The sequence below is a fragment of the Medicago sativa genome, chromosome 4 (assembly GCF_051527215.1).
Source record: "Medicago sativa cultivar Bolivia chromosome 4, Bolivia_mono, whole genome shotgun sequence".
In the NCBI taxonomy this organism is placed as follows: domain Eukaryota; kingdom Viridiplantae; phylum Streptophyta; class Magnoliopsida; order Fabales; family Fabaceae; genus Medicago; species Medicago sativa.
The window spans coordinates 49,308,433-49,335,500 of NC_140752.1; the positions used below are offsets into that span (position 1 = coordinate 49,308,433).

Below are 27,068 nucleotides of genomic sequence, written 5' to 3' on the forward strand. Positions count from 1 at the left end.
ACGTGTTTATCATACGCTCAATAGTAGTGATCAGCGTTGACGGTAAATGAAACAAACTCATAACGTAGGAGGGAATGGCTTGAAGAACCGACTTGATCATAACTTCGCGCCCTGCCTTGGACAAATACTTGCTGCTCCAAGAATTTATTCTTTGCCACACCCGATCTTTAATGTAAGCAAAGGTGGCTGTTCGGTTCCTCCCAAATCATAGACGGCATACCTAAATACTTTCCAGTGCCTAACACTGAACGAACCCCCAAGATATTAGTAATATTGTTTTTCAACTCATCTGAAACGTTCCTGCTGTAAAAAATCTCGGACTTCGGTAAACTGATAGCTTGACCTGAGGCAGTCTCATAAGTGTTAAGGATATTCTTCATTACCTAGGCCTGATCATCTTCTGCTTTAAAGAAAAGAAAACAGTCGTCGGCAAAAAGGATATGAGAAATGGGGGGTGTCCCACGACAGATACATGTGCCCGATATGGTATCACTATACTCAGCCTCCTGAATTAAGGAGGAAAGTCCTTCTGCACATATGATGAAGAGGTACGGAGAGAGCGGATCACCTTGTCTGAGACCTCTCCCTGGAATAACCGGACCAACATGCTCCCCATTAACAAGAACACTATAATCAACCGATTCAACACACATGACCATCCACTGAATCCATTTTTCATAAAAGCCCATCTTCGTCATCACTGCCCTCAAATAGTCCCAATCTATTCTATCATAAGCCTTACTAATATCAAGTTTCAGAGCAACAAATTTATCATTACCTTTAGTTTTCGTTTGCATAAAATGGATTACTTCAATGGCAACCATCGCATTATCAAAAATAGATCTATTAGGGACAAAAGCTGACTGGCTATCAGAAATGCACTTGTGAAGAATCAACTTGAGTCTATTGGCAAGCACCTTAGACACAAGCTTATAAAGCACGTTACAAAGGGCAATGGGCCGCCAGTCCTTCATGGTTGTCTGAGAGATTCCTTTCGGTATGAGTGTGATATTCGTCATATTCAAATAGGGTGGGAAAGCACCTATGTCCAACCAAGCACAACACTCTTTGAAGATCTCATCGCTGCATAAACTCCAAAAATTTTGATAAAAACCCGGACTATAGCCATCTGGCCCGGAGCATTTATCCAGGTGCATAGAGAAAATCGCAACCCGGAATTCTTCCTTAGTGAAAGGTGCAGTAAGTAACACATTGTCCTCATCAAAAATAGACTGATAAATAAATTGAGTGACAGGGTCCGCAACATTATTATGTTTCTAAAATAGATTCAAAAATAATTTTTTGCAACACCACACATTCCTTGACTATCAGAGACCTTGTTACCTGAATCATCCTTGAGAGATAAAATCCGATTAACCTTCTTCCTTGCTGTGGCAAAGTCGTGAAAAAATATAGTATTACGGTCTCCGTCTCTATACCAATGAACCTTAGCACGTTGTCTCCAATATGCATCATCCTGATAAAGCAGTCTGCTCATTTTCTTCCTTAAATTAACAATTTCATCTTGGTCGAGGCCTGTGCTACTCAGCCTAATGGTTTGGATTTTACGCCTACATTCTTCAATGCCTGACTTCAGCTTGTTACAATGATCTCTGCTCCATGTTTTCATATCAGCTGCGCATTCAGTGAGTCTAGAATAATCGAATGTGCACTGTGCAAGTGCCATGCATCAGTCACGATTTCTTTAAAACCCGGTTCAGCATGCCAAGCATTTTCGTAACGAAAACCACGCTTGTGGGAATAAGGCCGCTGCACAGGGGTTCCATTCAACAGGATGGGTAATGATCGGACGACGGGGCTGCAAGATTCTCTAGCATGTCCATGGGGAAAAGATTGAACCAGCCATTGTTAGACAAAGCTCTATCAAGTTGTTCCTCCACTGCAGAAGGTGAACCAAGACTTTTAAACCATGTGAACGGGTATCCCTCAACTGGGATATCCATCAAGCCAGAATTGAGGACTGCTTGACAAAACGCATTTATCAACCAATTAGGCCGCAAACTCCTTCCTCTTTTTTCACTTGCATCCATAATGTCACTGAAGTCACCGAGAATGCACCAAGGACCTGAAAAGTTATTACACAGTTGACGGAGGAAATCCCACGCAAGTCGTCTGCGTCCCCCTTCAGGGTACCCGTAGTAACCCGTGAGACTCCACAAACCATGTATAGGATCAACAACATCAACAGAGATATGATTGTGCAAATAGTTTGCAATTTGACAATTAAAAGAGGAGCGCCAAAATAAAGCAAGGTCACCTCCTCTGCCAACACGATCAACAGAGAAACAAAAATCGAAACCAAGCAAGTAACGTAATTCGTCAATTTTATTTCGGTGGACTAACGTCTCACTTAAAAATAAGAGGTTCGGATTGAAGTGCCGAACTAGGTACTTTAAATATGGAATTGCATTCGGGCTACCCAAACCCCTGCAATTCCAACTTATCAGGCTCATTTTCCTCGACAACTAAACATCTTCATGATCAATCCCTTTTTGGAAGCAAATTTAGAAATCAGTAGTAGCAACATCCAAACAATTAGAGTCGTAATTGAACTCCACTACCAAAACATCATAATTCAACAATTACCAACCACTCCATCCAACTACCATGTAATCATGAGTCACAAGAATCTGACATAATACAATTTGAATTCATCATCTCAATTCTTTGGAAGCTGGCAAAAACTAATATGCATGGAATTGAAATTGAAAAAACTAACCGGTCGAGGCACTAGGAGAACAAATAGAACAGTGATCAAGGTTGAGAAACAATCTGATCAAAACAACAAGCTCTCACTTGGGTGATGGCAGTGAAACCCTAGGAGAGAACAAACAAGCTCTCACAATCCGGAGAGAAAACCAATTTAACCTCTTTTTCTTTTTAATCAGTATAAGATCAATTGGCATGGCAACATAAATTTCAAACCCAACCCTGATTTTGTCAGAGAATTTCTATTTTCACATGGTGCGGGTGTAGATTTTTTCAATATTTAGAGTAGGAGTGTGTTAGATGTTAAATAAGAAGGTTATATAGTATTATGTTTCCTATAAAATTATATCAGAAGCCCTAACGTATAAAAGACGCCGCAGTTTGCAATCTCTTCTTCTCTCGTCCGATTCCTTCTTCTGTCACTGCGTCTCTGCCGTTGGATAGTTATCTTGAAAGTGGAAAATTTATGCCATCCTTACTTAACCCTCCTGTGAGTATAAATAACTTGTTCTTAATTACACCTGTTTGTATTGGCTTTTTTGATTTAATCTAATCGCATAAGTTTTGCTAGATCGTTTTGAAGAACTTTTCAACACAGCTTATGGCATGTTTTTCAGCTTATGAAAACAGCTTAAAACATGTACAAAAATAATTTAACTTTATTTTAGAAATAATTTATTGGGATATAAGCAGTAAATAAATTCAGTGCAATTGTAATTATCTCTTGATCAGTTTCCTTTCTTGTCTACACATTAACGTGTAATCTCATTGCTTTCAGTTGTGGTGTTTATGTAGTAAATCTTGTAGCACAAATTTAGTGTTTTTTTTTTGTTGTTGTGCTGAAACCAAGCATTTTGGTTGCTTTGAATTTTGCAGAAATTTCAAATTTACTACTCTAGTAATGGCGCCATCAATCGATTGGATCAGCAGTTTACAAGACGCTGTCCTCTGCCATATTCTCTCTTTTCTCCCAACCAAACAGGCTGTTTCCACCAGCATCCTTTCAAAGAGGTGGACGGATCTCTGGCTATCAGTTCCAACTCTCTACTTTAGGAACATCGTGGTGAATGACCGAGAAGCCTATTTTCTCTTTAACGAGTTTGTCTACTCTGTTTTGCTAGCACGTAATTCCATCAAGAGTTGCATCCTTGGCATTTGGTATAATGATCCTCATCTTGATCATCTTGGCTTTCCCAAATTCATCAAATGGATCAATGTTGTGGTACAACGCGGAGTTGAACGTCTTGAATTCAGTGCAGGGGTTCATGATAATCTCAAATTGCCTATTAGCATTCTCAGTTGTCGGACCCTTGTTGTTTTCGAAATTTGTGGGTTCACAGTGAAGGGGTTTTCTTCCATTCCCCTCCCTCAAAATCCTTCGTTTAGTGGAGTGTACATTTATAAATGCTCGAGATTTTGTGTTGCTTTTGGCCGGATGTCCAATTCTAGAAAATTTAGATGCATATGTTTTAGAGTTCATAAATATGATATAATTTAATTCGATTATACCGGGTCAAAATCCTCTCCATTGTTCCATTTAGAGAGATAAAGACACATAAAAAGTACAAAATAATTAATGATGGTGAGACCCACTTAGTGATGGGACCCACCATTTATTTTTTGTGTCTATCTCTCTCCAAATTGCAACAAATGGAGAAATTTATAATGGAAAGGATCTTGACCCGATTATACCGTGGAAATTGGATTATAAAATCGTTGTTATTGTCAAATCCCATGTCGCATGGTATGCTGGTTACGTGGTTTTATTTCTAATCCTAATTATTGATCATGATATTGAGACAAGTAATTTAGTTTTATTGTGTACTAATGTTTGCCCCTTGTTGTGAAATTCCGAGCTACCTACCAATTACCATGATAGATATGGTGTGATATATTACTCTATGGAAATAAGAGGTGTAGGCATGTAAGATAGAAACCCACAAGTAGTGGTTTAATTCCATACAAAGTTCCTAATTGAAGCAGAGAGGTATGTGTATGTTGTGTTTATTTTCAGCTTTGATAAAATTCTCTATTACCACGATTGATTGCAGTATAAATATTTCTTTTGCTTCACTTAACTTGTAACGAAACATCCAAAAAAAAAGAAAGAAAGAGACTCATATCATTAACAAACGCTGGTATATAAGTGCTAAATCCCTGCCATACTACTCCCTCCGGTCCTTTTTATAAGAAACAGTTGACTTTTTAGATACATTAGATAAATTATGCATTTGGTTTAGATTCTAGTCTAGATGCATAAATTATTCAATGTATCTAAAAAGTAAATTGTTTCTTGTAAATAGGACCGGAGGGAGTATTAGGATCGGTGACGGCTCGTAATGGGCTGCGTCTAAGTAGACGAGTACTTTTTGATTTGAAAAAAATTATTGTCTACTATATTTTGAGAAAATATATTTATACTTTTTGATTTGAAGAAATGTTTTTACTCAACATATTTTGAAACAATATTTGATTTGAAGCAGATTTTTTGCTCAGTATATTTCGAGACAATATTTTACAACTTTAATTTGAAAAAGAATTTTCGTTGAAGATTATTTACACATCTAAATTGTTTTGATACATACATTTTGTAAAGCTATCCAAATATACGTAGCAAAAATAAATCAACCACAATTTCTTTCAACTTTAAGTCCTCAGGCTTTTTTGAAGGCTCTTATCGATTTTGTTTATTTTGCAATCGTTTTTTCGGTGTACATACATAATATGTGGATACTTAGTTATGGGCAATTAGCTTTAACTTAACTTGTTTTACTTGCTATTAATTCTCGTTGTGCGATTTAGTTACAATTTTTTTTGGGTGGTGATTTAGTTACAATTTAATAGAGAAAGAAAGATGAGTAAAACACAAGAGGTAAGGACCAAGCTAAAAATACTACTCTAGGTACCTCGTGGCAAAGGTTAAGTGCAGTATTGTTAAAAGGTCACATACAAGGGATTCTGGCAAGGAAAGTCTTGGTATTTAAGAGTTCCAACTGACCCACCTCCCTTTCCTGGGAACCCCTTTCATGTACAATTTACTTTGCGAACTGAACTAACTGCTTAGTAAAAATATAAATAATGGATTAATAGCGCCAGACCCACGTAGAAGAATAAAATTGAACAGAAGACTTAGTTCCGACTTGATAGGAAGAAGTAAAGACATAGAAAATAAAATATCAAGCAAGTTAAACTTCAAGTTAGTAGGAGAAAACGAGGGAGTATAAAATAAGAGGGACGAAGTGGGCGAGTTAGTTTAATTAGGAAGTAGTGAATTTCGATTTAAGAAAAGTAGTAGGAAGACTCAGTTCCAATCTAATAGAAGAAAGAAAAGTATTAAAAGCACAAGATAATCAAGTAAGAAGGTTAGTAAGAGAATGAAAAGAATAGGAAGTGAAGTAGAAAATATGGGCGAGTTAATAAGAGAAGACAACGAGTAATTAGTTCTCATTAAATAAGATTGAGTATGATTAAGACTCCTTTATTTTGGAAATTTGGAAGTAGCGTTATATTTTAGATAAAGTTTGGGAGGCAAACAAACCCACTGAGGGCAAGATTTAAATGAAGAACTCACCAAACAACATGCCAGAATGAAATGTAGAAGCAACGATCCCACCATTTGTTTTGCATGTTTTTTATCGAGGCACCCTACTTTCTAAAAATACCTTGTCATTTTTGTTTGTTATTTTGTTCAGGTGTTACTACTACAATATCCACAGAAATCTACAATCGACTAGGCACCCTAAACGCCAACCTTTTCAAAGGCTCTAACGGGGTGGAAATCTACAATCGAGGGAACTGTACTATTCGACAAATAAATTCTCAACATCACCAAACAAATGAAGACCCTGAGCCGACAAAGTCGCTGGGACGATCTAAGCCACCTAAGGCGCCAGATAAATTCGAGCCGCCTAAGGCGCCGAATCATGAAGACCCTGAGCCGACAAAGTCGCCGGGACGATCTGAGCCGCCTAAGGCGCCAGATAAATTTGAGCCGCCTAAGGCACTGAATCATGAAGACCTTGAGCCACCTAAGGCGTCGGGACGATCTGAGCCGCCTAAGGCGCCAGACAAATTCGAGTTGCCTAAGGTGCCGAATCATGAAGACCCTGAGCCGACAAAGTCGCCGCGATGATCTAAGCCGCCAGAAAAATTTGAGCCGCCAAAGGCGCCGAATCATGAAGACCCTGAGCCCACAAAGTCGTCGGGACGATCTAAGCCGCCTAAGGCGCTGTTTGCCTATAAATTTGACAGGATCATTTAATATGGTCGATATTTGTTTGACCTTTTTACTTTGCAGGAATCGAAGAAGTTTTCTTATTTTAATTGGAGAATCTCGACGAAGCTTTAAGCCTAAGGCGCATAATTGGAGTTTCGACGAAGTAAGGCTGAAAGAGCAGTTTCACTTCGAAGACAAGCAAAAGGGCGGGAAAGCACGATCTCAAGCAAATAGGCGATTTCCTTTTAGTGGAAAACATGGGGCAAGTGGTTTTCCAAGATGGAATAAGTGTTGATCATGGAGTTAGTGGTTCGCCATCTAGTTTTTTAGTATAAATAGTAGTTTCCAAGCCGGAAAGTAGGTCGCAAATCATATACATAATTCTACAACACTCAAACTACCGGCGTCTAGGGAAATGAGTTATACAGAATGTTTGCAAACTGATTTATAGACCACCCCTTTTATTTTAATGCATTTGCGTTTTACCTTTTCCTTGAGTTTACGTGCGTAAAATTACTTTTATCTTGATTTATTTTAAGCCTTTTTATCGCATTATCAAACCTGTCGAGTGACAGTGTTTTTTCATTCAAACCCGTCCTGCTCTCTAAGCAACCTGAGTTCATTTCGTGGCCTTTTTTCAAACCTTTTCCTCTAAAAAAACCTTTGCACAATGGTCTTGAGATTTCTAGTTTGATCTCGCTTGTAATAATCAGAACTAGCCCCTGTTTGCCAAAATCACAGGTAAACAAATTGGCACGCCCTGTGGGACCCAATTTGTGCAATTGATTTTCAAAAACTTTTTCAAAATCAAAAAAACCGTTTACAAAAACTTTTTCAAAAACCCATCTCTTTGAAGAGATCCGTTTTTAGAATTTTGTTACTATTTTCGGGTAACTTTATTGCTAAAAACACCAAGATTGTTTGTGTATGCATTTGAGAAGTGGTAAATTTATGGCTCGTGCCAGTTCATCCTCTTTAGAATCATCTTCACAAGCACAACCTTTACAAGCGACCTCTCCTTTAGGAGATTTAAATGTGTCGACCCCTGTGGGGGCAACCATGGCTATGCCAGGCTCGACGGACATGGGAGTAACCGCTCCTTCGACCGTTTCTACGTCCACTCAAATGACACGACCAGAAATGGGAACCGTTATACCCTCATTCACCGCTGGTGTTCCATTGACTACCAGCATGCCAAGTTCTAGTGCTCATTCGAATAGGCCTAGATCTGATGATCGAAATGTAAATATACAGAACGTTTCGAGGGAACAACTGTATGGTATGCCAACTTCGATGATGGCAAATGTAGATAATAGTGCTTCCGTTTTTTCAGACCAAGCAAATCCGTTCGCAATGCACAACGTACATAGTCCCTCAAGTTCTAACATTTTTGGTCGAAATACTCTACCATTAACAACAGATTCGATGAATTTGTTGAGACAACAAATGGAAGAGAGTAACCATGAAATGGTTAATTTGTTAACGCAACAAAATGGTACCGTGTTTAATCATTTGATAAGGGACACAAACCGGAGTTACCAAGCTTTAACCACACAAATGCGGAGAATAGTAGATTTCTTTGCACCCCCACAACCGGTTTACCAACCTACCACACAAATATAAAATCAACAACCGTTGTGATTAGTTGAACAAATGGTTTATAGGCAACAACCTGTGCCTCAACCCCAACCACTCGAACCAGTAATATAGGGTCAACCTGAAGTGATCTTGATAGATCGAAATGATAATGCCGATGAAGTTGTTCGGAATGTCCGACAACAAAACATAGGAGCACATAACAATATAGCCAATTTGGTCAAAAACATAATGACTCAAAATGGTTTAAACATTGACCTTCATAGGCCAAACTTTGTTTCTCCTTTGTCGGAATTGGTATTACAATCTGAACTTCCTAGGGGTTATAAAATTTCTAAGTTCATTAAATTTGCAGGGGATACCAGTGAGTCCACTATCGAACATATCGCAAGATATTTGATGGAGGCAGGAGACCTAGCAAATGATGAGAATTTGAGGTTGAAATTCTTCCCCAATTCTCTAACAAAGAATGCCTTCACATGGGTTACTACTCTTGCACCGCATTCGATCCAACATTGGATTGAATTGGAAAGGTTATTCCACGAACAATTTTACATGGTCCAATTGAAGATCAGTCTAAAGTAATTGGCGAGTGTTAAGAGAAGTTCCACTGAGTCTATAGATTCATATTGTTAAAGGCAAGATGTTTCACTCAAGTGCTCGAACATGAGTTAGTCGAAATGGCTGCTGGTGGCCTAGATTATTCCATCACGAAGAAGCTCGACACTCAACACTTGAGAGATATGGCCCAGTTGGCCGATAGAGTTCAACATATCGAAAGACTAAAGGCTGAAAAAGCCAGAACTCAGAAACATTTCAGGAAAGAAAAGGTTGCTTACATCGCATCAGAAGAAAGCAACCAAGTATTTGACATAGCCTTTAGTGATGTCGAAATAAAGGAGGTTGATATTGATGAGTTGAAACCTGGGCCCCCTTATACGTGTAAATCGTTGAGGCCCTCCGATGGGAATAATCATGTCGAAACAAGCAATGAAAGATATGTCTCTAAGACATATATGTTCGACGTAACCAAATGCGACGAGATTTATGATCTCTTAGTTGCTGATGGTCAAGTGGTAGTTCCTAAGGATGTAAAGATCCCACCACTAGAACAACGTCAGGAAAGAGGTTTTTGTAAATATCATAATTTCATGGGACATAACACCTCTCGATGTTCCCTTTTCAGGGATTTGGTTCATAAGGGTCTTAATGAAGGCAGACTGAAGTTTGGAAACAAGCCAAAGCCTCAAATGCAAGTAGACTCTGATCCCTTGAAAGATGCGAGCATGATGTACACTGACATTGCAGGCTGCAATATGGTCGAAGCAATCATTGATGCTGTCGAGAACCTTTCTGTCGAAGCAGAAGTGGAAGCAGAAACCGAAGTTGCAGAATGTCAAATGGTGGACATCACGAAAGATGCAGAACACGTCGAGGAGACTGCTCCAGAGCGTCAGTTCAACGAGAAGTTAAAGACAACCTATCCTACAACTGAAGAAGAATTGATTAACCTCCTCAATCGATGCAAGCTGAATAATTCTGAGGTAATGCTCTGCCCCAGATGTAGTGCTGTGTTTGACAAAGAGGCAATTAAAGGCCTCGAAGGTTCTATCCCGAAACCTAAGAAAAGGGGGAAATGGTCTGCAGATCATAGACCTAAGTTTTCTTTTACAAAGAGTTATATTTCAATAACCCTTCGACCACCAATTATGTCAATCAAAGTGGTCAGGGAAAAACTTTGTTCCCTTATGCACCAAACCAAAAATGGGTTCAGTCGACCCACAAGAATGTGCAACATGGGAAGAACAATGTGGTGAAAAGAACAGGGGTCCAACACAAATAACTCAAATGAAACTTTGGCTCTCCTTCGATCAAGACAGAGGCAACTGCACAATTCGGCGCTCCCTTCACCTTGACAAAAGTATCCTTCCAATCCTTCTTAAAGTTAGAAGCGTAGGGGGAAAGAGTTTTTTACTAGGATGGGCGCTAATAGACACACAGGTCCCCTTATTCACATCTTTGGTCCCATAGAAATATAGAAAAGGACCAAGTAAAGGCTCAATCTCGAATGCCTTACAGAGAATCTCGAAACCATGTATGAACGCCCAACTATTAGGGCGAATTTGTGAAGGCGCCACATTCAAAATTTTTAATACGTTCATCTCAAAGGCATTAAAAGGGATTTGCACTCCAAATTCTTCCGAAATCGCCGCATACATGTAGTATACCTCGCCGCCCTCAAGATGTTGAGTACACACACTCTCGCCCTCATCACAGGGCATCAGTTCTACATCTTCCTCATGTCTGGTAGACGAGATATCCCTCACACTCCTAATGAAGTTAATATTCCCAATCTCAGTGTATAACGACGCCGTATTAAGAACTTCATCAGAAAATGACTCCATCTCACCAACCGACTCGATCTCTTCATCACAAACGAAATGACAAATCTCTTGTCCCTGAACTGGCCCCGGAGTAGAATAGAGGAAAACACAATCACTATCAGAGCCGCAACTACTACCACTATCACCATCAGTTGAAATCTCACCAAAAAGTCTATCACCATTCCTAGTTCGTAAACTTCCCAATCAATCACTCTGTTAGGACGTGTTGTATGTTTCAAGCAATTAATTTATCCCTTTCCTCAGAATTAGTAGGAGAAATCCACTCTACCTGACTCGTCGCAATCCCTAATCAATACCATCGCTAAAAGCTAAAAACGAAAGAGTTATTAAAACTAAAGAGAAACGAAAACGAGGAAGTACCTGGAAAGCTTGGAGGCTGGAATTTGAGAGATCAAAGAAAAGCAGCTAAGCGAATTTGGTAGGGTTTCGAAACACAAAGACCAGAACTGAAAACAGAAAATTGGGGAAAAGGCGTTTAAAGAAAATTAAAACTAGGTCACCTCGAAAAACGTGTCGTCCTAACAAACGATTGGAGACACGTGGAGACAAAAACAACGATTCAGACATGTCATTGCCATTGAAGAGTCATGAGATCTGAACCCTTGGATCTGCGAGAAAGATCCAAGAGCTCGCCTTGGAATCTTTCGCCCTGCAAAAATGAGAATGCCCATCAGAAAGGCACAAACCTCTTCGCTCTTTTTCAAAGGCTCGTGCTTGGGGGGCTCGGAGGAGGTTAACTTAGGAACAAGTCATACCTATACCCCCAGGGGTTCTTAAAAAAATTATAGACACCCTAGGGAGATGTACCTGATATTGATGTACCTGATATTGATGCTGCATATGTGCAACGGAAGAAAGCTAGGCGACAAGATTCAAGTGTCCTTAATTTTCATCATAAGCATGATTGTTTGTTTAGTATTGGAGATTTGTAATTGTAGGAGATCAATGCTAGATTTGATGAAGAGAATATCGAACTTGTACAATGTGTTGCATGCTTGAGTCCAACATCATAATTTGTAGCTTTTTAAGTGGACAAATTATTAAGAATGATTGAGCATTATCCAAATGATTTTAAGCGCATGCCGGAAGTGGCGGTGCGCCATGAGCTTCAGAATTATTTTTGAAATGTTCGAGGTGGTTCTCATTTTGCAAAGTTGAAAGGACTTTCAGACCTTTGTGTAAAACTTGTGAAAACAAACAAGTGCAATACCTTTGATATGGGGTGGCATTTAGCCTACACAAGTGTAAAACTTGTGTAGCATGCACAAATTAAGAAATGAAGTGTAAAACTTGTGTAGCATTGACAAATTAATTGGGGTCACGTTTATTGTTCATTATATCTCAACAACAGGTCACAAAAGGTTGCAGATAATAGATCTCGACCGTTGATATATAATAATATCATATCAACGGTCCAAATCAATTTTCAACAACACTTTACACAACTTGTTTATGATACACAACTCTTTTGCTTGGGTACACTAAACGCCACCTTGATATGGTGTACAAACTTTATTGTTTTGACTGCTACGACTATTTTTAAGATAATTTTTTAGAAAATTTAGTTCCTAGATCAATTTTTTTTGCTCCACTGATAATTTACTACTTCATAATCTCACCACCTTATATGAAATTCATTTTAAAATTATGAGACATGTTAATTTCATCCAATAAAACAATAGATGTTAAAAAAAAAAGTTAGAAATAGGATGTTTATTGTAAAAAAAAAATGGTGTCTATCAACACTCCTCTAACACGAATGATGCACTAATCATTAATTAGTAGTACTCAAACAAAAACCCAGCAGTTTTATGAGTTGGAAGGTGCATCTCTGGGCCCAGAAACCTCAATTTGAAATTTGAAACACCATGATTGCACCTTTTTCCTTCTACTTTTGGAGCTCAAATACCAACACGATGTAGCTAACCACCTTCCTTTTGGAACCTAACCTTATACTTATTTTTTTCTATTGAATTATACTATGAATATGAAATATGTACCTACTAAAAGCATTGATCCCTCCTTTTTCCACGGCATGATTTTGAATTATGTGACCCCAACAAAGACGTAAAGGGACCAGATTATTGAGGGCATGAAAAGGAGTTTAGAAGTTTTTCCCAAAGCAACTACTTTTTGAGGGAACAATTTTCTTTTGGTTGACACTTTGTGTTTGTCCTTTAAACTAATAATGCCCCTATCTCTCTTCTTCTTGTTCTCATTGGACGTTGCATCGTGCTATACTTTGTCTTCTAGTGTAAATGGAATATGCATAGACGAAACGAATATTAGCTGTAATAATTAATAAAGTTTGTTTTCATTGTTAAAAATGGTTGCAAAATAATGCTGATTTGTATAAATAGTAGTGTTGAAAAGAAAATAAAACAAGCAATGGGGCTGGACAATTCCATGTGAATGGAAGATTAATTTTGTCCATATTAGCTCCCATCAATTGTTCATGTTTTTTATTTTATTGATTGAAGCAATTGTGTGTGTTTAAATTATGTTATCTTTGGAAGAAAAAAATAAATGAAAATGGCCTTAGTTGGCTGCCATGCAGGACTCCATAACAAGTAAAGCTAAATACTCTGAAGATTACATTATGTCAGCGTACACACACTCTTTGGTGCTGAGTTGACTAGAACGATTAAACTTGGGGTAATAGTCACTTTGGCCGCTGAAATTGTAATGAGTAGTCAAAATAGTCCTTCAATGTATCAATCCTTACTTATTGTCAGATTAGTCCTTCAATATACTTACTTATTGTCATATCAATCCTTATAAGTACATGTTTATTAGTCCCTATATGAAAAGAGTTATTGTGAACATTGAGAGGTTATTTTAGTGTCAAAGACTATTTTGACTAACAAAATGCACAATCAGAGACTATTTTAAAATTTTGGATACAATGAATGACTAAAATGACTAATCATTACATATTCAGGGACTAAAATGACTATTACCCCATTAAACTTGACATAAATTAAGATTGTAATGGATTTGGCACAATCTATTAGTATTTACAATTAAAATAAATTTTAATGTATCTTTGATATCACCATTGATGTGTTAGAATCATGGTCTAGTGATTTTACATAACTTATAAAATGTAACTTTTAAAAAATTAATGCACATTGCCGTAATTTTAATATATATATCAAACATTAATTAAGGTTTATGGAGATATTGACAAAAAAATTATGTATCTGTAGACAACATTAGCCACAATTTTTAAATGTCAAAACAGTTTAGATAGATAGGTAGTTAATTAAATTTTTGGGTTAAATATGTTTTTATCTTTACATACCGCGTTCCTTTGAAGAATAGTCCCTACATTTCATTAAATGTTTTTAAAATCTTCACATTTTATCTCCGTTATCAAAATTAGTCCCTGTTGTTAATTCTCCAACGAAATGCTGATGTGATAGTTAGTGGATCCCAATTATTTTTAGGTTAAATATGTTTTTGGTCCTTACATTTTGCATGACTTTGAAGAATAGTCCTTGTTATTTTAGGGATTTTAAATTTGGTTTTGATAACTAGTGTCCCAAAGACAAAGTGTCCCAGAGACACTAGTTAATATTTGCTTCAAATTTTTAACCACCTGGATTGTCATCTTTTTTCTACTAATTTGAATGAATTGGTGTGATAGATACATGCATATTTGGTTTTGAGGTGATAAAAACTGATTTTGATTAAAAACGGCCTCTCCATTTCAATTTCAACCCCAAATCGTTGTTAATCCTAAATTGTCTCCACCCCTCAATTGCCTTCAACCCAACACGTTTCTAGTCCAAGCCATTTCCTTCTGAAATGCATTGTAGACGCCGATTTGTGCATTCCTTTGAAGGATCACCCACCACCACATCCATTGCCTCGTACTTCGTTGTTATGGTTGTCATCTAAATTGAAAAGTCATCTTAGCACCCCCTTCAAAAGTCACCATGGGCAACTCGTTTGAGATTCAATGTCTTCTTGGTTGTTTTTTGTTTAATTGTTATTCTTCTTTTCCTGTTTTTTTTCATTGTTGTGCTTATTTTTTCCGCTTTCAGGAATAATTTGCTTCAAGTTTGTATGTACCTTATATGTTTGTTAAAATGCTCGAGAAGGATTCACTTCATAAAATGCTTAAGTAGGAGGATTCTGACGGCTATCACTAAATTCAATGTCTTTTCAGCCTCGCAAATGTTTTGTTAACATGTGGTAGAATTGATTATTTCAGAAATCACGAACAGTCGATTTGAGTAAACACATACAAATATCTTTTTTTGAAGTTGGATGAACTCAAAATAGTGAATCTTGATTTGAGCTGACTATAAGAATTTAGTTTGATCGTAATTTAAAATTTATTTTGTTAATGCCTCAACATCTATGTATCCTTAGCATATATCTAGCCATATTAACAAGTTATATAATTTGTGGATGAAGAATGTCCCAACTTATCATTTCTAATTATTTAATTGATACTATTTTAGCATTCTAAAAGTTATTTGCCTTAAATAAAAAAAATGAAACACTTCCACCATCTCTAGCATAACAAGGACCCACATCAAGAGGTTTTACCCCCCACCAATATTACCAAAACAATGGAACAAGAGAGTTGAGGAGAAAAGAGAGACTGATACAAAATGGAAAGGACTCACACAAGCTGACAAAGTATAGGACAGCTTTATCTTTTTTTCATATCAAAAACCTGCCCCCTCTCCCGTCCTACTCTCCCTGTATCCTTGTGCAACCCCAAAACGAATCTCTCTATTTATCGTCAAAATCCTTTTGTTCTTTAGCTTTTACCAACTACATCCACATATAATATTCAAAAACAGCAAATATACTTTTATTTTATCAATTTTAAATTATTGTGTGGTTACTTTATTTCGTGAGATTGGAGTGTCAGCATACCGCATGAATCGAGAGAGATCACTGACCGCACCCTACTTTTCACATTTGGATTGCAACTATGGTTCATTATCATTATCTAAAACCAATAATCAATTAACTTTTTTAAGTAAATTACGGAGTATTGAGTTGAGATTATCATTATAAATCAAATATAAGTGTTGCCCTTTATTAAAAAGCTAAAATTGAAGAAAAAAACTACACTGAGATCTTATAAATCACACATATATATATATATATATATATATATATATATATATATATATATATATATATATATATATATATAGGGGTTTGCTAGAACACACCCACTAGTTTTTATGTGGGAGTGTTTTAGCAAGTTATAACTAAAAAGTTAATAAATACACCTTAAGGTGTATGTTGCTATAACACATCTAACAAAAACAAGTGGGTGTGTTCTAGCAAATCCTATAGGGGTTTGCTAGGATACACCCACTTACTTTTTAGAAGGAGTATTTTAGCAAGTGAATAACTAAAAAGTGGTTAAATACACCCTAAGGTGTAGCTTTGCTAAAACACTCCCACATAAAAACTAGTGGGTGTGTTCTAGCAAATCCCATATATATATATATATATATATATATATATATATATATATATATAGAGTCAGGATCCGTTGACACCTGGTGTCAACGGATTCGTTGACACCAGATCCTATCCGTCCAATTTTTCATCTTAATGGCTCATATTTATTTGCTTTAGTTGTTCACGTGCACACTCTTTAGGAGATAAATGAAACCACACCTTCCTCCTCCTGAACTCATGCCTGTGTATTTATTTATTTATTTTTTCCAGAAATGGTTTGATCATAACTTTTCTTAATTTCAATTTCATAGCCGTAAAAGAATACAATAAAAGTGGTAATTACATTTCTCAATGTTTTTATCTTAAAATATTGATATGATAGGCATGCTTTCTTTTTATCGATTTGTCCAGAAAAAGCGAATAACTTGTAATTATGTTTCTCACAATTTTAAAACTTTACCAAACTTCACTTTTTAGTTAACATGATTATCAATTTTCATTGTTATTATCAATATTCTCTATTGATTGGCTTCCCTAATTTTATTTTATATGATCAACTTCCCAATTCTAATTTTAATGTTTAAAATCAAGCATATTACGACAAATGAATATTATAATGGAGGAAAAGTATGGATTATCATTCCTACAAAGTTTTAAGATTTCGTTGCAATGGAAGTTATAAGACTGATGTTTTGAATGGCCGCTAGCAATAGAGAGAATTGATACTATCAACCAAGAATCAAAACCTCAAACACGAGGAGGGTGTAGGAGACACCCCATTCTAGTTATGGTGTGATTGATTGTCAGCCGTTGGATTAAAAAATTGGACGGATAGGATTTGGTGTCAACGAATCCGTTGACACCTGGTGTCAACGGATCCTGTCTCATATATATATATATATATATTTATATATGCTAAAAAAATAATAAATTCTAAATATTTTTTTTCCCAATTGCCAATAGGATTATACCAATTATTCTATGAAGATTATGTCCTTGTGAGCTTAACTCAGTTGGTTTGGACAATGCATAAAATTATGCAAGGTCCGGGTTTCAAATCCCGGTCACCACCAAAAAAATTCTAAGAAGATTATGGCAAAATATAATATCTCCTTATAAATAAAGTATATATATATATATATATATATATATATATATATATATATATATATATATATATATATATATATATATTAGAACAATTCAATTGAGTTAAGATAATTTAAGTGTATGTTTATTTTTGCAATGTCAAGAATTGATTTCGAGTTAGTTGAATGTGAAAAATTAAATTTAAAACAAAAGTAAATTGAATGTAAAATGATTTATGTTGTAATATATTCTTATAAAAATAGATTTAACAAATAATTTAAAACTCCTCTAAAAAAAATCAGTTTTAGAAGAAAACTTACAAATTCTATTTTAAGCAAAAACTGTTCTACGTTAAATCAACCAAACATGATATAATAAATTATCCAATGTGGAGAACCAATTATAACCATCTAAAATTGAAATCAAACATATGCTAAATCAAAGATAAAATATTCAAAATTGAAATTAAACATATGCTAGGGGAGCTTATAAAAAATAGTTTATATAAATAAATAAGCTTTTATTTTAATTTATAAACTCTCACTAACAAAAATTGTATCCTCGTAAATTGTTTTTTCATAAACTACCTTAAAAGCTTACAAATAATGCATAAAAACATATTTATTTATCTTATATAAACTCTTAAAATAAGGAAAAAAGAAACCACTCTAAAATTTTATATTGCTTTAGTTGTTAGAATTACTTAACATAATTTTATGTTTAGAGTTAAAAGTGTCGTGACTAGACTAACCTTTATCTATTTTCAAACAAAAAAAATTACCATTATCTATGCAAAGAAACAGAAATCAGTGAGATGGGTTAAGTAACATATAACAGGTAACCCAAGTTGATTTTAAGCACATCACCCTTTCATTTCCCATGCCTATAGTACTTTAACAATGCTGTAGTATTATTTCCACACAAAAAAGCAAAATAGTCAAATCATGGGTCTACTTTTTATCCAAGAGAAAAAGTAAAACCAGAGAAACACTACACTACACCACCTTCTTCTCTGCTTTTCAGAACCTATAATTTTCAACAAAACCCAAAATCACTTTCTCCCTCAAAAAGCTCATCTTTTTCCACCCATCACCATCTCCTTCAACTCCAACACAAATAATCTCTCTCTCAAAACCACTTTTCCTTTTTCTTTATCTTCTCCCAAAAATCAAAATGCAATCATTCAAATCCTTCCTTTTCATCACCTCACTCCTTCTTCTACTCCCACTCTTCACTCATGCCGGTTTACTCTCCCAACCGGTCCAACCGGGTTCATACCCATCCTCCAACACAGTCCCCGCATTCCCGGTTCAAACCCAAACCCAAATCTGCAAACTCGACCTCTCCAACGAGCTCTTCGGCGGTGTAAAAGCCGCGTGCGGCAAAAACCTAGACCGCAGTCGTTGCTGTCCGGTTCTTGCCGCGTGGCTTTTCGCCGCCCACGCTCGTTCGGCTCTTGAAATAACCAACAACGGAGCCGGAGCAAATAATGCTTCGGCTCCATCCTCAACAGGAGAACAACTTCCTATGATGCCTGATGACTCACAAAAATGCGTAAATTCCTTACAAGACTCACTTATGAGTCGAAATATTCGAATCCCTCAACCTAATGCAACGTGTGATGCGATTCTTTGTTTTTGTGGTATTAGGTTACATCAAATAAGCTCATTGTCTTGTTCTGCTGCGTTTAATGTTTCGGGTTCGCATAAAAATGCTGCTGCTACTCCAACTGCTGCTGTTCGTAACTTGGAAAATAATTGTCGTAATGCTTCTTATCAGGGTTGCACTAAATGTCTCTCTGCCCTACAAAAGGTTCTTTACTTTTACTATCTTTAAATTATCATTAACTTAGGATAATATTTGTTGTGTTTATTTTGTGGGTACATTGTCTGTCCCCATTTCTATTAGTTTAGTTTTTTTGGGTTTGTTTTACTCATTCACTGTGTAATCTTTGTTATTTTTTTGGGTGAAATGGAATTTTGTTTGGTTGAAAATATCTACAACAAATCATATATCATTAATTTATACTAATGCAATTGTTTTATCATTTTTTTTAACAAGAAAAAATGAATAGAATAGGAAACACATTTTTTTGTTTGATGTTTGGAACTTGGAATAGAATTGCTACCAAGACCTTTGAACCTTGCACAATGAAACTTTTGAGAACTCCCTTTATTTCTAATTGTAAAATTAGAACTATAAGGGAAAAGGACCACATCAAATTTTTCATTTCTTTAAATATATTGCTAATTCTTTTCATGTTGACATAAGAAAATGACTTTCCACATGAGTTTGCCAATTATGACAACCTTTTTCATATTTTTAATAATTTAATTTGTGATTGTGAAATGAGTGCATTTTTTTAATTTTCATTTACTTCACTCTTTACTATGAATAATCAATAACGTGACATGGTTATTTAAACAGGTGAAGAGTTACAAAAATGCTACAAAGGGAGCTAGTGAAAGAGTTAAGAAGATGTTTAACAGAGATTGTGAACTAATGGGTTTAACATGGTTACTAGCAAAGAACAAAACGACATACATACCCACCGTTTCAGCAGTTCTACGTGCAATGATGTATAGTGCACACCCACATGAATCAAAGTGTAGTCCTGATCAAGAGAACATGCCATTAGCCGTTGATTCACTTCAATTTGAAAGTGGTCGTGCTCCATCTTGGCCGTCCAAATTATGGGCTACTATATTAACTTTAATCATGTTATTTTGTTCTTTTGTTTAAAAAGGTTGTAACTGTTTAGTTGAATTTTTTGGGTTATCAGTGCCATCCTCTTCTTCTCTCTCTCTTTTTGTCCCTCTTCTCTTTTGGCCTAATTCTTGGATGCTTGTGTCACGTGAAGAAGTTAGGCTAGTGGACAAAATCAGCAGTGGAAGATGTTTTGTAACAAGAGGTTTTCTATGTTGCCTTGTAAATTACAGATAATGAGTATTCCACTATTCATGTCTGTTATTAGTATTACCTCACATTTTAGATAGAAAAAACAAAAATGGTAGGCTTTTATCGGTGTCATATATTTCTTCTTAATACATTGCCATCTTTAATTGTTATTAATTATTAATAATTAGTAGTACAAGTTAGGTTGAAGTTATTATGAGTGTTTTTCATTTTCATGAGCGGATACTTGTTATCAAAGTTTAACATATTATTTTTAATCAAATTACATTTTTCAAATTGAAGATGTTGCTTAATGAGTTTTAGTAAGTTTTTTGTTTATAGAGCGAGTACTTTTTCCGGTCACAATTATACGCATTTTTTTTTAGATATATTGAATAATTAATGTATTTTGTATATAATAAAGATTAAATATTTTAATTAATCAATATATTTAAAAAGTAAAATTTTGCATGCAATATTTTTAACTACAACTATTTTTATCTTTGGATGTTCTCTTTGGATGCTTGCCGTTGTAGTATGATTGAAATGGAATCTTTTGTCTTTCATTTTTATTTATAGATCTTGTTAACAGGTGTTTTACAAGTAATGGTTAAAAAATTTATAAATAAAAGTTGTTTTAAAAATATAAATTTTGACGTTTGATCAAGTAATAATTTTATCATTTGTTTATAAAATCCTACTTATTTTGGTTGTTTATCTCTAAAACACCGATTAACACTGACCTTATAATAAGAGAAATGATATTTGTACAACCACTTTGTGACAATTTTTTGATAATTTTCTCTCTCATACTCAGATTATACTCTTATTCTTTCTCTTCCTTTTTCTCTCTTCATTGTTTTTGACCAATGAAAAGAGAGAAAAAAGAAGTTGTCACAAGAGTTGTCTCAAATGGTTGTTTAAATATCACTACTCATAATAATGGCTAGCAAGTGTATAAGCTGAGATGGTGACAATGTTGAACCCTCAAGGAGGAGCAACTCCCAATGAATGAGTATGTTGGTCGTCTTACTTAAACAAGTGTGTAAATTAACAATTTAGACAGAAAATACTAGTAATTTACAAATTTCGATGCATAAGTGAGTTGTCTCAAATGGTTGTTTAAATATCACTACTCATAATAATGGCTAGCAAGTGTATAAGCTGAGATGGTGACAATGTTGAACCCTCAAGGAGGAGCAACTCCCAATGAATGAGTATGTTGGTCGTCTTACTTAAACAAGTGTGTAAATTAACAATTTAGACAGAAAATACTAGTAATTTACAAATTTCGATGCCTTATGCATTGTTAAGAAAAAATTATCGATGCAGATGCACTACTTGAATAAAACAACTTGCAAGTACGAACTCACGGGTACAATTGCGGTTTTGCAAGTTTATGCGAGAACAAAGGATGAATCATTGAATGTCTGTCATTTTTTATTAGTCCAATGGTTTTGTATTTTCCTTCCAAGTACTCTATTTTTTGTGTTAATCCAATGATAGTAGTAGTAATTGGTAACATGAGAAATTATATTGACACAAAAACTGATTTTAAATTTTGAGGAGCTATATCAACACTCTCTATCACCTGCTTTTTTATTATAAGTTACTTAAAAAAAATGTTTGTCTTTTATTATAAGTAGCTTAGCTTTTTCCATTTAAAAACTTTGTGATAGTGTGGTTTTGAAATTCTTTTGAAAATTGTTTGACTATTCGAAATTGCGCATAAGATACAAATGATAATAAGCTATACAATGTGTAAAGAGCAATTCAATTTGAATAATTTGAATGAGAGATTCACACATGAATTAAAATATAACAATCAATTATCAATACATAAAATAATCCATAAAACCAATAACTATGTCAAATCAAACCTAACTTTAAACATGAAACAACTACGACAACTTCCACAAGAAATAAGCTACTTTGATATATGAAAAAAGATTATCAACAAGTTAATTAATCTCCAATATGCAAGGTGATTGAATTGGTGATGTATTGATCACAATAATGAACAATGGAAATTAGGTTTTAGAAAAAAATTCAATCGTAATCATATGGTAATTAAAATAATCAATAAACATCATATATCAAAGTTAATTGTTGAAATTAAAGAGTTAAAGGCGAAAAGAACAAAAGATTTATAGAGGTTCCCCTTTTTCGTCCTCGCTAAGGGTACATCCTCTCTTCAAGCTCTTTTGAAATCGGATAATCCTGAGGTCTTCAAATCTTAAGCTTGCATGCAATCCTTCAATCTTCTTCCCCAAGAAATCTTATTTGTTATGTCTCCGCTCGATCCCCTTGAACCTTGATTGTTTGAGAAACAACCCTTACAATTACCTTTGGAGGGGAAAAATATCTCCTTTTGCTTTAGATCCTTGATATTCCACAAAGATCCTTGAAAGAAACCATATTTACAAATATCTTATAGCACCCTAACAATATAGATCTCAAATCCTACAAATGATCTTGGAAAAGTGGTGAAGGAGGATCTTGAGGTGATTCGGCAATTATAGGAAGCTAGTGCCGCATGTACCAATGTTAATAAGGAAGTCATATTCGCACCTTATATTTCAAAGCAACAGAAGTATCTTCTTATATACTCCCTCAGTCCCTTAATGTAACCACCTATTTGATTTTATTTTTGTCCTTAAATGTAACCCCCTTTTCAAATTACTAGATGCATTTATTACTTTTTTTCCTAAACATACCCCTAATTAATACTACTAACTTGTCTTGAAATATGAATAATCAAATTTAATACACATACAAACAAAGGACAATTTGGTAATATTAATACACAAAACAGACACATTAATTACACTGACAACTTTTCTTAAGAAATGTGAAAAATACAAAGGGGGGTCACATTAAGGGACGGAGGGAGTATAAAAGTTAACCCGGGTGATTATTTTAGCCCTAATTTTAACCTAAAACCTAAGCTAACAATTACTGTATTACCCTGACCTATTTAATTAAGAGATAAACATAGCAAGAAGTATAAAATCTTCTTATATGTAAAAGTTAACCCGAGTGATTATTTTAGCCCTACTTTTAACATAAAACCTAAGCTAACAATTACTGTATTACCCCTGACCTATATAATTAAGAGATAAACATAGCAAGAAGTATAAAATCTTCTTATATGTAAAAGTTAATCCGAGTGATTATTTTAGCCCTAATTTTAATCTAAAACCTAAGTTAACAATTACTGTATTACCCCTGACCTATTTAATTAAGAGATATAAACATAGCAAGAAGTATAAAATCTTCTTATATGTAAAAGTTAACCCGGGTGATTATTTTAGCCCTAATTTTAACCTAAAACCTAAGCTAACAATTACTGTATTACCCCTGACCTATGTAATTAAGAGATAAACATAGCAAGAAGTATAAAATCTTCATATATGTAAAAGTTAACCCGAGTGATTATTTTAGCCCTAATTTTAACCTAAAACCTAAGCTGACAATTATTGTATTACCCCTGACCTATTTAATTAAGAGATAAACATAGCAAGAAGTATTAAATCTTCTTATATATAAAAGTTAACCCGGGTGATTATTTTAGCCCTAATTTTAACCTAAAACCTAAGCTAACAATTACTGTATTACCCCTGACCTATTTAATTAAGAGATAAACATAGCTTATATATAAAAGTTAACCCGGGTGATTATTTTAGCCCTAATTTTAACCTAAAACCTATGCTAACAATTACTGTATTACCCCTGACCTATTTACTTAAGAGATATAAACATAGCAAGAAGTATAAAATCTTCTTATATGTAAAAGTTAACCCGGGTGATTATTTTAGCCCTAATTTTAACCTAAAACCTAAGCTAACAATTACTGTATTACCCTTAACCTATTTAATTAAGAGATAAACATAGCAAGAAGTATAAAATCTTCTTATATCTAAAAGTTAACCCGGGTGATTATTTTAGCCCTAATTTTAACCTAAAACCTAAGCTGACAATTACTGTATTACCCCTGACCTATTTAATTAAGAGATAAACATAGCAAGAAGTATAAAATCTTCTTATATATAAAAGTTAACCCGGGTGATTATTTTAGCCCTAATTTTAACCTAAAACCTAAGCTAAAAATTACTGTATTACCCCTGACCTATTTAATTAAGAGAAAAACATAGCAAGAAGTATAAAATCTTCTTTTATATAAAAGTTAACCCGGGTGATTATTTTAGCCCTAATTTTAACCTAAAACCTAAGCTAACAATTATTGTATTACCCCTGACCTATTTAATTAAGAGATAAACATAGCAAGAAGTATTGGAATTCGACAACTTTGAGACTGATCATTCTAAACATTTCAAGTTACATCTGAGAACACCTCTGAGATAGTCCTTAAAAAGTAATTTACTGTTGTTAGAGACTTAGAGTTAATGGCAAAATAGGACAGTTCCTTTCAATAAGTAATTTTATTCTCATTGTTTAAAAAGTATAACTTTATAGGATTTGTATATTTGATATCAAGTGACCTTAAAATACCTAAAATCATATCATAATCATAATATTATAATTGCTGTGGTTTTTTAAAGACAACTTGTTTCCTATCGTCATCTAACCTTTGTAACATGATATTAATGTTGGTGTTTCGAAAGGCAATGGAAATATTATAGATAATATTTGGATTATATTTTCAATATTTTTGGAATTTATGGTAGTGTAATCTATAGCCAACATGGTGCAGCTGAAGCCAACATGATTGCTCTTTAGCCAGTGATTTTTTCATGAAAAAGAGTTTTGTGGTTGGGACTAAAATTAGCATTGTGTGTGAATCAATAATAGACATATCATCCGGAGATCTTAAAAGATCAAACTTCTTCACACTTAACTTCTTCGTTAGTTGGTTTATTTTTGGTGCACCAATTAATTTAGAGGAACTATCAAGTTGACTAAAAAATAAAAAATAATAAATCTAACAAATATTTCACCTGTTCGACAACATGGGTCGACGATCTAGGAAAAAGATTATTTAAAAAATAAATTACAGACAAGGAAAAACTTATTTAAAAAAACACATTAAGATAGAAACGTACTCATGAGTTCTTTGACACGGTATTTCTAATATTTCGCATCTAATATTATAATGAATTGCAAGTAATATACTAAATTATATATGACCCGTGCGGCAGCACGGGTCGTTGGTCTAGTAAGATTAAGTTAAGAAGGGCAAATAACAACTGCAACATCCGCCCTAGTGGTGCGTCATCTCATCATTTTAAATGATGTCATTTTTGTTGGTGGTCGGAGTTTGAACCCGCTCTTGCATATATCATGCCTTATCTTTATCAATTGAGCTAAGCTCACGAGGACCAAATGACGTTGTTTCTCTTAGCTTTTAGTTTTCCTTCTTTTATTTTGTTATTTCTTTCTTTTTTATTTTTTGTTTTCCTAGTTTTCTCTTATTTTGTTTTTTATTTTTTTCTTCTATGGGTACAGTTTGATGCTCCCATTTTTAGATGTAATTTTTTTTTATTTTATTTTATATTATATCATGAATATGCATGCAACTATTCTTGTTTTAGAGGGGTATCAACCTGGGTGAGATGTCCATCAAACAATTTGTTGCATCTTACTACTCTTAGTTTACTAAAAAAAATAAAAATTAAGTGATTGTCTCTTTTATTTAATTTGATTAATTAATTTGATTTTTGGTTTTTCGGTATCATGTGTTTTGTGTTGATCTTCATTAACGGTCAATTTCTCATTTGCGTTGTTTGAATAAGTATAATATAAAAATAATTACTTTTTCACTCCACCAACTTTGAAAAACTTAAAAACTATTTTGTGAATATATTCACCTCACCTGTAGACACACTTGTGTCATTGCATAACAATCCAACAATATCAACTTTAGATTCAACATGTTTAGAAACTATTTGGTGCTGAAGTCTGGTGGGCCGGTCGCTTTTGATTCGAGATCGGGAGTCAGTTCTTTGGTTCAAGTTTGGTTTTGGGCTTTTTAGGGTTTTCTCTCGGTGGACCAGAGATTGTGCGGTGGTGGAGGCTGATTGATCTTTCGAAAAGGTGGATATGGTTCAGTGTGGGTTCTGAGGACTGGATTTTCTTTTACAAGGGTGTTCTTTTGGGGTGAGTAGTGACGATGGGTGTTATGGATGCCGTTTTCAGTGGTCGGTTGTCTAGGAGTCAGTTTTAGGTGGGGATGTTTATTTTGGTGGGTGTTGATCCCAAGGGTGTCTTTGTTGGGGTTTTTGTTTTCAGGTGTTCCGCCTTTATACGACGTCTTTTGTTTGTACTTCACCGATCTCTGTTCGTCTTGTGCAGGATCGGGGTTTTTAATAAAACTTTTGCTGATTCAAAAAAAAAAAAAACATGTTTAGAAACATCAGATTTAACAATATTCTCTTTAGAATAAGCATTTGGTTTCAAATAAACGTTAGTTCATGTTTAAAAAATGCAAAACAATGTAATCGGTTAAAAGATGAAATATATGTTCTTTGACGACAAATGAGTATAGAAATAGAAATCTTTTAACAATCGTTTGGTGATGATTTGAGACAATTTTTCGCAAAAAAATAATACATAAAATTGAAACTTCAGTTTGGAGGATGAAATAGGAAGATAGATTATACGGGAAGTTGTGTAGTAATATTGAAAAGACAAACTCGGTCGTAATCTCCAAACTTGATCGAGCTGGAGTTACGACCCGA

The 27,068-nt window shown here is 34.7% G+C and overlaps 2 protein-coding genes and 2 pseudogenes across 2 annotated transcripts; 3 read left to right on the forward strand and 1 right to left on the reverse strand.

The window, feature by feature from the left end:
• Positions 1-1,787: 1,787 nt before the first annotated feature.
• LOC146929547 (uncharacterized) lies at positions 1,788-2,474 on the reverse strand. The gene has a single exon (XM_085707351.1). It carries the CDS (start codon positions 2,472-2,474, stop codon positions 1,788-1,790), a length of 687 nt encoding a protein of 228 aa, XP_085563477.1.
• A 1,022-nt stretch (positions 2,475-3,496) lies between these two features.
• LOC146929548 (F-box/LRR-repeat protein 13-like) lies at positions 3,497-4,223 on the forward strand (annotated as a pseudogene).
• A 4,169-nt stretch (positions 4,224-8,392) lies between these two features.
• Positions 8,393-10,359, forward strand: LOC146929549 (uncharacterized; annotated as a pseudogene).
• Positions 10,360-18,212: 7,853 nt separating this feature from the next.
• On the forward strand, positions 18,213-20,547 carry LOC146929550 (putative GPI-anchored protein At4g28100). Its single transcript, XM_085701417.1, has 2 exons — positions 18,213-19,287; positions 19,903-20,547. The coding sequence occupies exons 1-2, from the start codon at positions 18,649-18,651 to the stop codon at positions 20,215-20,217; spliced, it is 954 nt and encodes a 317-aa protein (XP_085557543.1). The 5' UTR covers positions 18,213-18,648; the 3' UTR covers positions 20,218-20,547.
• Positions 20,548-27,068: the final 6,521 nt, after the last annotated feature.

Coding starts and splice junctions, on each gene's coding strand:
- LOC146929550 (XM_085701417.1), top strand. CDS start 18,649: ATGCAATCATTCAAATCCTTCCTTTTCATCACCTCACTCCTTCTTCTA. Junction 19,288..19,902: donor GTCTCTCTGCCCTACAAAAG/GTTCTTTACTTT, acceptor TTATTTAAACAG/GTGAAGAGTTACAAAAATGC.
- LOC146929547 (XM_085707351.1), bottom strand. CDS start 2,474: ATGAGCCTGATAAGTTGGAATTGCAGGGGTTTGGGTAGCCCGAATGCA.